Below are 12,078 nucleotides of genomic sequence, written 5' to 3'. Positions count from 1 at the left end.
GGTAGGCTGACCTCAGCTTGGATCTGCCTGGTGATTCCTTCTGACCAGACTGAGGTCAGTCCTGCTGAGCAGGACTGAGGATCCTCACTGTGCTCTTGATCAGCTGGCTGGGCCTGTCCCTGGCTCCTGGGTTTCTTCTGATTACCTTTACCATATTTTCTTTTAGGACGTGTTAGCATCTGGTGGGCGTATTCTGGGATTATGGCAGCACCCTGCTTCTCATCCAACCATAAATGGATGATACTTGGGATGATAATCCAATATTATCAGTATCTTGATCTGTGCAAACCCTTTCATCTTGGCTCTTGTGTGCTTGACATGTCCACATCAGTCACTGTACTTTTTCACCCTCATGGACACAGCGACATGTTCTAGCCTTGGCTTGTGTTTTCCCTGCTAGAATTGGCCGTTTCTCCAAGGAGCCTTGGGCCCTTTTGTTCATTTATAATATATAGTCTGTATATGTATGTATAATATATACACTAATGCATATACCATACACACCACACACACACTTGAGTATTTCTGTGTGTGTATGTGCTGATACCTTTCATTCCAACAGTTAAAATGGATGCCTATTTTTTAAGTTTATTTATTTTGAAAGAGGGAGACAGAGCATGAGCAAAGGGCAGAGAGAAAAGGGAGAGAGAGCGTGAGAGAGAGAGAATATCTCAGTGTAGCGCTCAAACGTAGGAACCGGGGCGCCTAGGTGGCTCAGTCGGTTAAGCCTCCGACTTCGGCTCAGGTCAGATCTCACATTCGTGGGTTCGAGCCCCGCGTCGGGCTCTGTGCTGACAGCTAGCTCAGAGCCTGGAGCCTGCTTCCAGTTCTGTGTCTCCTTCTCTCTCTGCCTCTCCCCCTCTCATGCTCTGTCTCTCTCTGTATCAAAAATAAATAAAACATTAAAAAAAATTAAAAAAAAAAAAAAACGTAGGAACCACAAGATCATGATCTGAGAGAAAATCAAGAGTCGGACGCTTAACCTACTGAGCCATCCAGATGCCCTGAAATATTTTGAGACTAGGAAGGGGGAGATAAATAGATTGGTGAATCTTCCAACAGTAGAAATGATTCCAACAGTAGAAATGGCTCTCCTTATGCTATGGGACATCTGCTCAAAATATATGACTGAAATGTTTTTACATTTGCTAGAGTAAGTTGAAGTAAGTTGAAAACACTATTGATCTTTAAAAAAAATTTTTTTTTAATGTTTATTTACTTTTGAGAGAGAGAGAGGGACAGAATGCAAACCCGGGAGGGGCAGAGAGAGAGGGAGACACAGAATCTGAAGCAGGCTCCAGGCTCCAGGCTGTTAGTACAGAGCCCAACGTGGGTCCTGAACCCACGAACCGTGGATCATGACCTGAGCCAAAGTTGAACACTTAACCGAATGAGCCACCCAGGTGCCCGGAAAACTATGGATTTTTAAGTGAGTATTAACTTTTAGACTTCGAAAAGTAGTTATGGTCCTTAAATCCAATTATTAATATACCATTGTAAATAGCTTTTTTTTTAATCCCCAGAACATTCTTTCCATTTCTTTGAAATATTAGTGTATATTTCTATTTCTATAGCTAATACATGCAATGTTATTTCCTATTTAAATTGATATTTCTTATGAAGATTGTCTTGACCTTGTTCTAGATTTGACTGGTTCACAGCCAACTAAATAAGAACTAGGGAGTTAGTTAAAAATCTTATTTCTATGCACCATCCTTGGGGCCTGGGATGCAGCAGGTCGGAAGTGGAGGCCAAACAAGCATTTTAAAAGCACTTTGAGGCACACCTGGGTGGCTCAGTAAGTTGAGAGTCCAACTCTTAATTTGGCTCAGGTCATGATCCCAGGGTTGTGGAATCAAGCCCCACATTGCCCTGGGCTTCCCGGCATGGAGCCCACTTGAGATTCTCTTTTTCTCTCCCTCTGCCCCTCTCCCCCACTTGCTCCCTCTCTCTTAATAAAATTTTAACAAAGTTTTAAAAAAGAAATAAAAGCACTTTGAGGATTCTCATTGGCTGCTGTATTTAGGGACCCAATGGGGCATTTTTCTTATTTAAAGCACATACAATTCTAGAGGTTGTGTGTGTGTGTGTGGTTCTCTTTAGAAGTCAAGTAAAGGGAATTAAATTAGGAAAGGTTGCCTATTACTGTGCTGTGAGATACAATGCAAATAATATGGGGCCTGCTGTATAATGTCCGATACCCTCACCTTTTAACTCGGGTTTTAGTCCAGGGGAAGAAATGATATTTTCCCATCCCAAAAGGGTCAGTATAATTTTGGTTGTATATATTTTAAGCTTCAAATAATTATGTAATATTCCGTTATTGTACCATATTCTGAGCAAATTACCGGCATCTGATCAATAAAACGTTTTTTAAGTGTTTTTAAATGGAAACCAAGAAATGAAAATTCCAGTCAATGTTCAGCCAGAACTAATTATTTTAAAGCTTCTGAAAAATATCACAATTTTTAGAATATGGAAGTTCTATTATTGGACCAGGCTTATTTATCTTAATATGTGAAATGAATTATGTTCCAGTATTCTGTTCTTTTGCTTCCAACAAAAGAGATAAAATAGTTCATGTCTGATGGCACTAGTAACCAAAGACACAGTGGGGTAATCACTATACTTTGATTTCATAATTCTACTAGGATTTGTCATTTTTCCTTTTCTTTTTTATATACACACATACACACACACACAGCTTGCTTCAAGGAATTCTAAACATGAGAATATGTTCACTCATCCTGATAAGGGAACTTGAGGAATAACCTGAAGAAATTGATCAGTGTTGATGATCACTGTGGTATGTGGTTCCACTTTTTCTAGAAATGCTGTTTTTAAATATCTGAAATATATAGGTAATTATCTATCTCAAAACTTTAAACAGTAAGAGAAATCACATCAAAAGAAAAAAGAGTCAATCTACATACCAACCCTTCAACAACTCAGAAATATTTTTTTCTTTGTTCCATTTCCATCCTTGTCCATACTTTATTTTTACATCGTCATAATCGCATTATGGATACATTGTCTTCTGCTTATGTTGCCATTAACCTTAGCTACATTGTCTTTATGTTGCCACATAGTGTTTTAATGATTTTGCTTGTTTATTTTTTATTTTAGAGCATGCATAAACAGGGGAGAGGAGCCAAGAGAGGGAATCTTTTTATTTTTATTATTTTTTTTAATTTTGAGAGGTTGGGAGGGGCAAAGAGAAAGGGAGACAGAGAATCCCAAGCAGGCTCCAAGCACAGAGCCAGATGTGGGGCTTGAACCCAGGAACCATGAGATCATGACGTGAGCCAAAATGAAGAGCCGGACACTTAAGTGACTGAGCCACCCAGGCACCCCTCTAATTATTTTAAATGTCTGTGTGATATTAAATAAGGTGGTTGTACCTTTGCACTCGTAGACTTTACAATACCGTTGAATGTTCACATGACTGGCAAAATAATAAAATGGAGTTTCTTTTGTTGACAAAATGTGTGCTTCAAATGAGTAAGAGTGCACGTTTTGACCCTAGATCTGGTATGTAAATCACTGATTATGTGATTACGTGGACATTGAAACAGATCATTTCCTTGTTGAAACTGAAATATTTACTACACTTCCTTGTGTCTGCGAGTAAGCATGTCCTCCACAAACAGCACAACATTTCATCCCAGACTTGCTGCTTTCCTCGGGCCGACACACCTTAGGGAATTTTCCTTCAGGCTCCCTAGTCATGTGAACGGAAGCCGGGACCTGAGTGCTGCGATGGTGAATCAGTTGCATTGGTGGATTCAGACCTTTGGAGGCCTTTGAAGAGTTCCCTCATTCTTCCCTATAATCTCCCTAATTAAACGTGTGTGAGGTCAAGACAATCCAACTAACTTCTGAATTTTCCTCTGATGGCTGCCTTAATCCTCTTTGTGTTTGTTTTGTTTCGAAATACCCAGTTACTTCCAAATTTCAGTTTCTTTTTGAAGGGAAGGGGTCACCTGGCTTGGATGGACCCTAAGCAAGACATTTCCCCATTTCTTGAGTAAGTGGGCAAGTGAGAATAATTCTTGACGTTGGGTGTTCGTAGACCAACATTGGCTCTCTACCTCGAAATTCTTGATCACTAAGAACGAACAAAAATATTGTCTCATGAGGTCATAGCAGCCTGAAGTTCTCATACTGATTTTCACCATTATTTTACATGATCTGACCTCCATTAAATAATTTTATCATGGTAACATGAACACAGCCAATAGAGGAGAAATCTGACCGACTTCAACGGGTTCTGTGTTGAGGTCATCATCAGCTTGAGGGGATTTTGAAGGAAGAAAGGGTATTTTGAAGAGCAGACTATACACTGCTAACAAAAGGGTTTCCCCGTGCAGTCAGGCCACCAAAACGGAAGGTAGTCTCTGTTATGCAGGATGTGATTAATATTGCCTCATCGTTTAATTTTAGAACTTCTAAAATAAAGTTGCTTGCCTCAGTTCAAGGCACATGGTCTGAAACCTGAGAGTGCATACGTTTTCCTTTTTTAAAAAAATCACAGAAGTAATAATATACATTACTAAAAGTTTGGAAAATAATGAAAGAAAAGAGGCTTCCATGGTATCTCTTCCTTTACCAAAACCTTTGCTAGTATGTTGTGCTAGTTCTATACTTTTCTTTTCTTATGTATTTTTTCCTTACATGTTTTCATGTGTTCATATATCATTTGTGTCTGATTTATTTCACTAACCATAACTTTCATATGCTTTTTTACAATCTTTGTGTCGGTTTTCATTTCTGTAGGATATTCCATCCTTCTGATATCCCAAAGTGTTCTTAATCATGTTCTGTCAGGGGCGTTAGAATGCCTGGTTGTCTGTTCTGGACGTGGCCCTCATCAAGACCTTGGTCCTCAAACCATATTAATATTGCTCAGACAAGTCCGAGAGGCAACTCCTCCTGCTGTGATTTGCCTTTCTCAACCAATATTGTGCGCTTATTACCGAATTCCTTTATGTTTGCTTTCTTTTTTGTTTTCATCTCTTTGGTTGGGGGGAGGGAGCTGGTTGTGATCCATTTCATGGGTGGGTATTTTTGTCTTTTCTCAGTGGTGAAAGTGGTGCTGGAAAGACCGTGGCTGCCAAATACATCATGAGTTACATCTCCAGAGTGTCGGGAGGAGGTCCCAAAGTCCAGGTGAGTTAGTGATGTGGCCCCTTTTGAAGCCCTGTATTATGCAAAATAGGAAAGTCTCCACTGGCTTGTTTAAAAAAACAAAAATTTTTTTCCACAGAAAAGACATAGGTTCTGTAACCAAGAACCTTGAAATCTGCAAGGAAATAGCAGATGGAAATGGGATGGAGAAACGTCATATATGATGAGCTCTTATAAATCGATAAAAAGGGTCAAAAATCCAAAAAGGAAATAAATAAAGGGCATGAAAGACAACTCATAAAACATGAAAATATGCTCACTGTCAGGATAATAAGGGCAGTACAAATTGAAACTTTACAAAAATTATTTAACTGTCAGAATGGCAAAAATTTTGTAGTGTTTTAAACACTGTTGGTAAAAAAAAAAAAAAAAAAAAAAGGAATATAGTCCCTCTCAAACATTGTGGTAGGAGCATGAGCTCATGTACTCTTCATGGAGGGTGTTTCAGCAAAATCCATCAACTCTGTGTGTATGCACCCTTTGACTCATCTAGTCTGCTTTAGATGGGCTGAAATATATGCAAAATGATAGTTATTGGGTATGGCATTTTATAGTAATGTCAAAGACTGGAAACAGTGCTCGCTTCGGCAGCACATATACTAAAGACTGGAAACAACTTGGATGTTTATCAATTGGAGACTGGTGATATAATTTATGGCTCACAATAGAATAGAATTATGAGACAGCCTTAAAAATGAAGCCTCGTAGACGGATAGGGAATGATGGCTTGCAAAAAGCAAGGTTCGGAACGTTGTGTGTCATGTGTTGCCATTTGAGGAGAAAAAGAGAATATATATCCATATCTGTTTGGATATGTGTAACGTACTTCTGGAAGGATATACAAGCAGCTGATAATGAGTTCTTCGGCGGGGAAGCTGGGAGATGGGGGCAAGGGCACACTCTCCCTGATATCCTTTTGAAACTTTTATGGTTTGAACTAGGTGACTACCTTTCCAATTCAAAAAATTGACAAAAATCTTAAAATAGAGAAAGAGAAGGGAGAGACTAAGGAAGAAGGAAAGGTTAGAGAGTAACATTAGGAAAGCAGGGAGCTCCAGAAAACGAGGACATAGGAGAGATGAAAAACAACAACAACAATAGGAGGGGAACAGGAGATGGGCGGAGAAGCAGCATGTCTGAGAGGACGGTATGAAGAAGGTGGATACAGCTCATCTGTCCTTAGTTCCACTCATCATGGGAGCAGAATTGGCCTCAGCAGGCATGGGCACCTGGTGAAGGCAGGCGAGGGTCCGTGGGGGCTGTGCCCCAAACTCATAGTGCTCATCACTGGCACAGACTGCTGGAAACATTTTTTATTAGAACTCATGCTCCCAGTAGATTTCACCATAAAGATTAATTTTTTTGATCAGAACCATCGTTATATGTAAGTGATGGAACCTACTTCTGAAGCCAAGACTACACTGTATGTTCGCTAACTCGAGAATAAAGTTTTAAAAATCAGAATCATTTAATAAGTGATGTTACTGCTGCAGTCGTCTGTAGATTTTAAAAAGACACATCAAAATTCTCTTTCCTGAGGTTCTGTCTGCTAATTAAATGAAGCTCCGTTATGTCCCAGTGGGTCAGAAAGCTTAAGGCAGCATCGAAAATTCGTTTCACGGAGAGAAAGGGTCTCACGTGTTCTCTTTAACTGAGTGAAAGACAGATGTAGAGTAGCACTGTCCAGTGGCACAAATCACATACTTAATTTCAAATTTTCAGGTGGCCACGTTTTTAAAAAGGTAAAAAGAAGCCTGTGAAAGTAATTTTTAAAATATATCATATTTAACGTATCTGAAACATTATCATTCAGCATATAATCAATATCAAAAACCTAATGAGATATTTTACATTCTTTTTGATATTAAATCTTGAAATCCAGAGTGTGATCTACACTTAACATCTCAGTTCGGACTAGCCTTCTTGCATCTCAGTGCAACATGTGGCTCATGGCTTCCACACTGGGCAGTGAGTGCCGTTCAAGAACCTGGACTGGTGTGATGGCACTTGATTATCTCCATTCATGTGACCATCCTCTAGCCCTAGAAGGTTGACATGAAGGCTGGAACTCAGGATGCTGTTTTGTGAGCGGTCTGCCCCTTTATATTAATTTGTTCTTTGTCTTTTCCCCAATATGCTGACCACATGCCACAAAATTCTGTGTGACATCTTGATAGTTGGTGGATGGATGATGTGGCAATACACGCATAAGGAGTCTCAGTTAAAAGTCAGAAATTAAAGGGGTGCCTGCATGGCTTAGTCAGTTGAGCGTCCGACTTCTGCTCAGGTCATCATCTCATGGTTTGTGGGTTCGAGCCCCGCGTTGGGTTCTGTGCTGACAGTTTCAGAGCCTGGAGCCTGTTTCAGAGTCTGTGTCTCCCTCTCTTTCTGCCTCTCCCTCATTCATGCTCTGTCTCTCTCTGTCTCAAAAATAAACTATTAAAAAAAAAGTCGGTAATAAAAGAAGGGACGAGACAAGCAAGAGTCTTTCTTTTGTTCTACCCCTTTGAGAAGCTGAGTGTTGATAAATGGTGTTAAACAACAGATATAAAGGATTAGTGAAGAGCCACAAAGTCCAAATTAATTTTACAAAAAAAGCACCGTTTGTATAAATCCATGAGTTGTTAAACGAGAATAGGAAGCTTGGAAGATGTTTCCAAGCTTTGAACTTGGCCCCATGGAGAGACCACTCACAATTTGCCTTTGGCGCCATCGCTGATGGCATGTCCCAGTTAGTGGAAGCCCTGTTTTCCATCCTCATCTGAATGGTAAGGGGGAGGGAGGGGTAAAGGAACACTTCAGCTGTTACATAGTTAATTAGTACTTTGTGCCTTCATCTAGTCCTGTCTGCTGCAGACCACGACCTAGCCACCAGACTGCAGCCTTTTCATGTTGACTTTTCTCTTCCTGTTTTCCTATGAGGACAATGATACGGAGCTCTTGGCTTGAAATTAGTCAGTAGCTGAAGAGTGCAGACCAAAGACTTGTTATTTCTGGAACATGTTTAACCATAGCATGTGAATAATTAGAACTACAAGGAATGACTCACTTGTTGAAAGACCTCTCCAACATCAACTCCTATCTGTTGTGCTGTCTTGCCCGTGGAGTGTTTTGCACACTTTTCAGTCTGGCATGGAAGTGAGGTGTTTGAAAACCAAATTCTTCCCTTGTAGTAGGCCAGTAGGCTCAACGTGTGGCTCTCTGCTGACAAAACCAGTAGCACCAGGTAGCTGGTTAGGAATGCAGATTCTCGGGCCCTGCCTCAGACCTACTGAATCTGCATCCACCTTTCAACAAGATCCCTTGACAAATCGCATACATGAGAGTTTGGGAAGCATAAGACTATGTGTCCACAACCTTGTCCCGGGAGCAGAAACTATTTCATTTCCCTTAAGCCACCTCTCCCTTGCCATGGAAGGGGTGGAGACGGGATGCAACAGCCACGTGGAGAAGTTGGGTGGAGGAGAGGTAGGGACAGTAAAATTTGATCAGCGTGGCAAGGAGATGCCCCTTCCTACTTCCCGCTCCTTCCTGCTGTGATTCCTGCCATGCCTGTGTGTGCAGGGTAAAGCTGCCGCATCCAGTTCGGAAACCCGGTCCCAGGACATCTGTAGATCCTGTTTTATTGGTGGCTCCCTGGCTCCAGGGAGTCATGCATCCAGGGAGTTGGAAGACAAGAACACACAAGCTGGTTGAGGTCTGTTGAGAGGAAAGCATACATCTTCCAGAAACCCCGGGAATGCGTAGATTCGAGGCCTCATCTCACTGCATTCAGAAACCACATCCTTAGGGAGTTTGGCTTCATGTTGTGTGGCTGGTGCCTACACCCTCCTAACCTCTGGCCTTTTTGCTGTGACAGCACGTCAAGGACATTATCCTGCAGTCCAACCCGCTGCTGGAGGCCTTTGGGAATGCCAAGACAGTCCGGAACAACAACTCCAGCCGATTTGTAAGTCTCTTCCCCATTTCAGAAAATGTCACCTGATTGATGATGTTGATATTCCCGATTTAAGTCTGGCGTCCCCAAGGAACTGGGAGCTTTTCCATATCGTCAGGAGGCTGTCTTTTCCATCTTCTCTTCCTTTTCTATAAGCCTGTGCTGTCAGGCTTCCATTGCCCTTTAACTGAAGTTATTTTTGAGCCTCAGGATATAAGATAATTTTTGAAAACCGTTCTCAACTTGAGTTGCCTTACGAGGGAAAATAAAAATTGATAAAAGTGTCAGTTGGGTCCTGGAGGAGTTTGCTTTGTGCCTCGGAGAAAAGACCTTCTTTCCCAGGGAAATAAATGAGCCAACTAGATTTGCAGGTTTTAATGCCTTGCTTCATGGAAGTCAGGCCGAGAACATGGGAAGGAGCAGACACTTCGATCTTGCACCTTGGAGAGAACCCTCCTCCTCTCTGTCAGCCTGAGTGAGCCAGCTGCCTACCCGCCCTCAACACTGGGTGATTTGTTTTAGATATATTCGTGTCACGTAATGGCATCCAAAAGCAGCTGGATGTGACCTGTCAGACAGCCTCCTAACTGGTCCACTCACCCAAGAGAATGAAAATGTCAGCCAAATGCATTGTCACGAATGCCCATTTAGACATCTTTCTGCCTGAGTGTCTCCTGAGGGGGAGAATCGGAAAGCTGGCAAGGATGAATATGAATATATTCTCCTTGACAAAATGCCACACTTACAAAGAAATGAGTATTTGGCCAGCAGCTTTGATTTATGTAGATTTCATATCTTATCTCAACCATAGATTATGTCTGGCAGTAAAGCATTTAAGAAGCCATCTGTGAGGCTGATTCTGGACCATTTAAAAATAAATAGTGGGAATTTTGGAGAAAAACAATTTCTTTTTCACCCTTCTATTTTGGAAGGAAGCTTCTATTTCCAAGAGAATTCTTACTAAGTTCTCATGCAGTGATTGTTAAATTCCCTGCTGAGTTATATCTGTCAGAATTGCCCTCTCTTTCCTTGCTGTTCAATATTATTCAAACTGTTTATTCATTTGTTCACCTCTCAGTTTTTTCTGCTCAATGGCTGGGTTGTGTTATCTTGAAGAAGTTTCTAGATAATGAAATACGAAGGAAAATGTGAATAAATTTTCCACTTGACCTTTTTTCCCCTAATTGTGTCTCAGTCTGCCTTGTAAAAATGCACTTGACCAAGTTTCACTCTCTAGCTACCCATCCCCTACTCTTTGACTTCCTTAGAGAGCAGAAGAATAATTAAATTGATATTTTTATTTTTTCCCAATATAAACTATTCCCTTTTTTTTAATGTTTTATTTATTTTTGATACAGAGAGAGACAGAGCATGAGAGGGGGAGGGGCAGAGAGAAAAAGAGACACAGAACCTGAAGCAGGCTCCAGGCTCTGAGCTAGCTGTCAGCACAGAGCCTGACGCGGGGCTCAAACCCACGGACATGAGATCTGACCTGAGCCGAAGTTGGAGGCTTAACCGACTGAGCCACCCAGGCACCCCAATATAAACTATTCTTTATCCTTGGACAAAAGGATACATTGGTCATTTATTTGTAAAACAAAACAAGGCAAAAAATATTCAGCCTTTATTATTTTTCTGATTATAAAATTTTGTAGAACCATGGTAGAAAGTTGAGAAAGTATGGATGGGCAGTTTATAAGTGCACACGCGCACACACACACACACACACATACACACAGCGTAATGTCTGATCGACCATCAAAAGATGTTTCCATGAATAATGGAAGGACCGTAAATTAAAACCATATATCATTTTCTTTCTCTCAGATGGGCAAACATTAAGGAGATTGATAATCCCAGAGAAAAGACACTATTGGTTGAAGCCTAAATATTCCCCCATGAGAGCAACTTGGCAATTTTTATCAAAATTTAAAATGCTCATTTTCTTTGACCCTAGAATACTTTTAAATTTGTTTTTTTTAATTTATTTTTGAGAGACAGAGAGAGACAGTGCGAGCAGGGGAGGGGCAGAGAGAGAGGGAGACACAGAATCCAAAGACAGGCTCCAGGCCCTGAGCTAGCTGTCAGCACAAAGCTTGACACAGGGCTCAAACCCACGAACTGTGAGATCATGACCTGAGCTGAAGCTGGACGCCCAAACGACTGAGCCACCCAGGCGCCCCTAGAGTACTTTAAAGATGTAATATCTAAGTTTCTTGTTAAGAATGACTTATTTAAGAAGATATCCATGATTTATTGTTAAATTTGAAAAACAGGTTATAGAACAATATTTATAATATAGTCTCACTTTTATTTCATTTTATTATTACTTTTTAAAAAATATTTACTTTTGAGAGAGAGAGAAAGAGAGAGCATGAGCAGGGAGATGCAGAGAGAGTGAGACATAAAATTCAAAGCAGGATCCAGGCTCTGAGTTGTCAGCACAGAGCCCAATGTGGGGCTCGAACTCATGAACCATGAGATCATGACCTGAGCCGAAGTCAGACACTCAACCAACTGAGTCACCCTCATGCCCCTCCTTCAGCTTCCTTTAAACACCTCCTTAGTTTTGATTTTTGTGTTTTTTTTGACTCCTGAGCGAACTTTTAAAAAACGGTACCAACTCTTTCGCTTTTCTCTCACGTGGATGGTATCCTGCCCTATTTTCCAATGTCTCTCACAAAGTCGGGAGTTAGGCCTGAGTTGGGCATGTTGATCAACTCTAATCAAGGACATTGGCCAGCCGGTCAGAACTGAAAATACAATAAACAAAACTACGTCATCTAGCTTCTTGCACTTTAAAAATTTGTTTACTTGTTTTCCTTGTTGGGGTGTTTGCTTATTTAATACATTCCATCAAGGACAGAAATTACATGCTGTTTTTTTTTTCCCCATAGGAAGTGTGTCTTGGGTTTTTCCCTTATTATTTTCTTTACTTTTTTTTTTTCCTCTTC

At 40.8% G+C, this 12,078-nt stretch overlaps 1 protein-coding gene across 1 annotated transcript in view; it reads left to right on the top strand.

The window, feature by feature from the left end:
• Positions 1-12,078, top strand: part of MYO1E (myosin IE) — a 199,436-nt gene that overhangs the window by 104,645 nt on the left and 82,713 nt on the right. Inside the window, exons 5-6 of the mRNA XM_029952955.1 lie at positions 5,082-5,169; positions 9,047-9,136. Of these exons, the coding sequence (XP_029808815.1) occupies positions 5,082-5,169; positions 9,047-9,136 (178 nt within the window). The remainder of the gene's footprint in view (positions 1-5,081; positions 5,170-9,046; positions 9,137-12,078) is intronic.

This window comes from Suricata suricatta, chromosome 9 (genome assembly GCF_006229205.1).
Source record: "Suricata suricatta isolate VVHF042 chromosome 9, meerkat_22Aug2017_6uvM2_HiC, whole genome shotgun sequence".
In the NCBI taxonomy this organism is placed as follows: domain Eukaryota; kingdom Metazoa; phylum Chordata; class Mammalia; order Carnivora; family Herpestidae; genus Suricata; species Suricata suricatta.
Note: the sequence above shows the minus strand (reverse complement) of the source record. Positions and strands in the feature narration are given on the sequence as shown.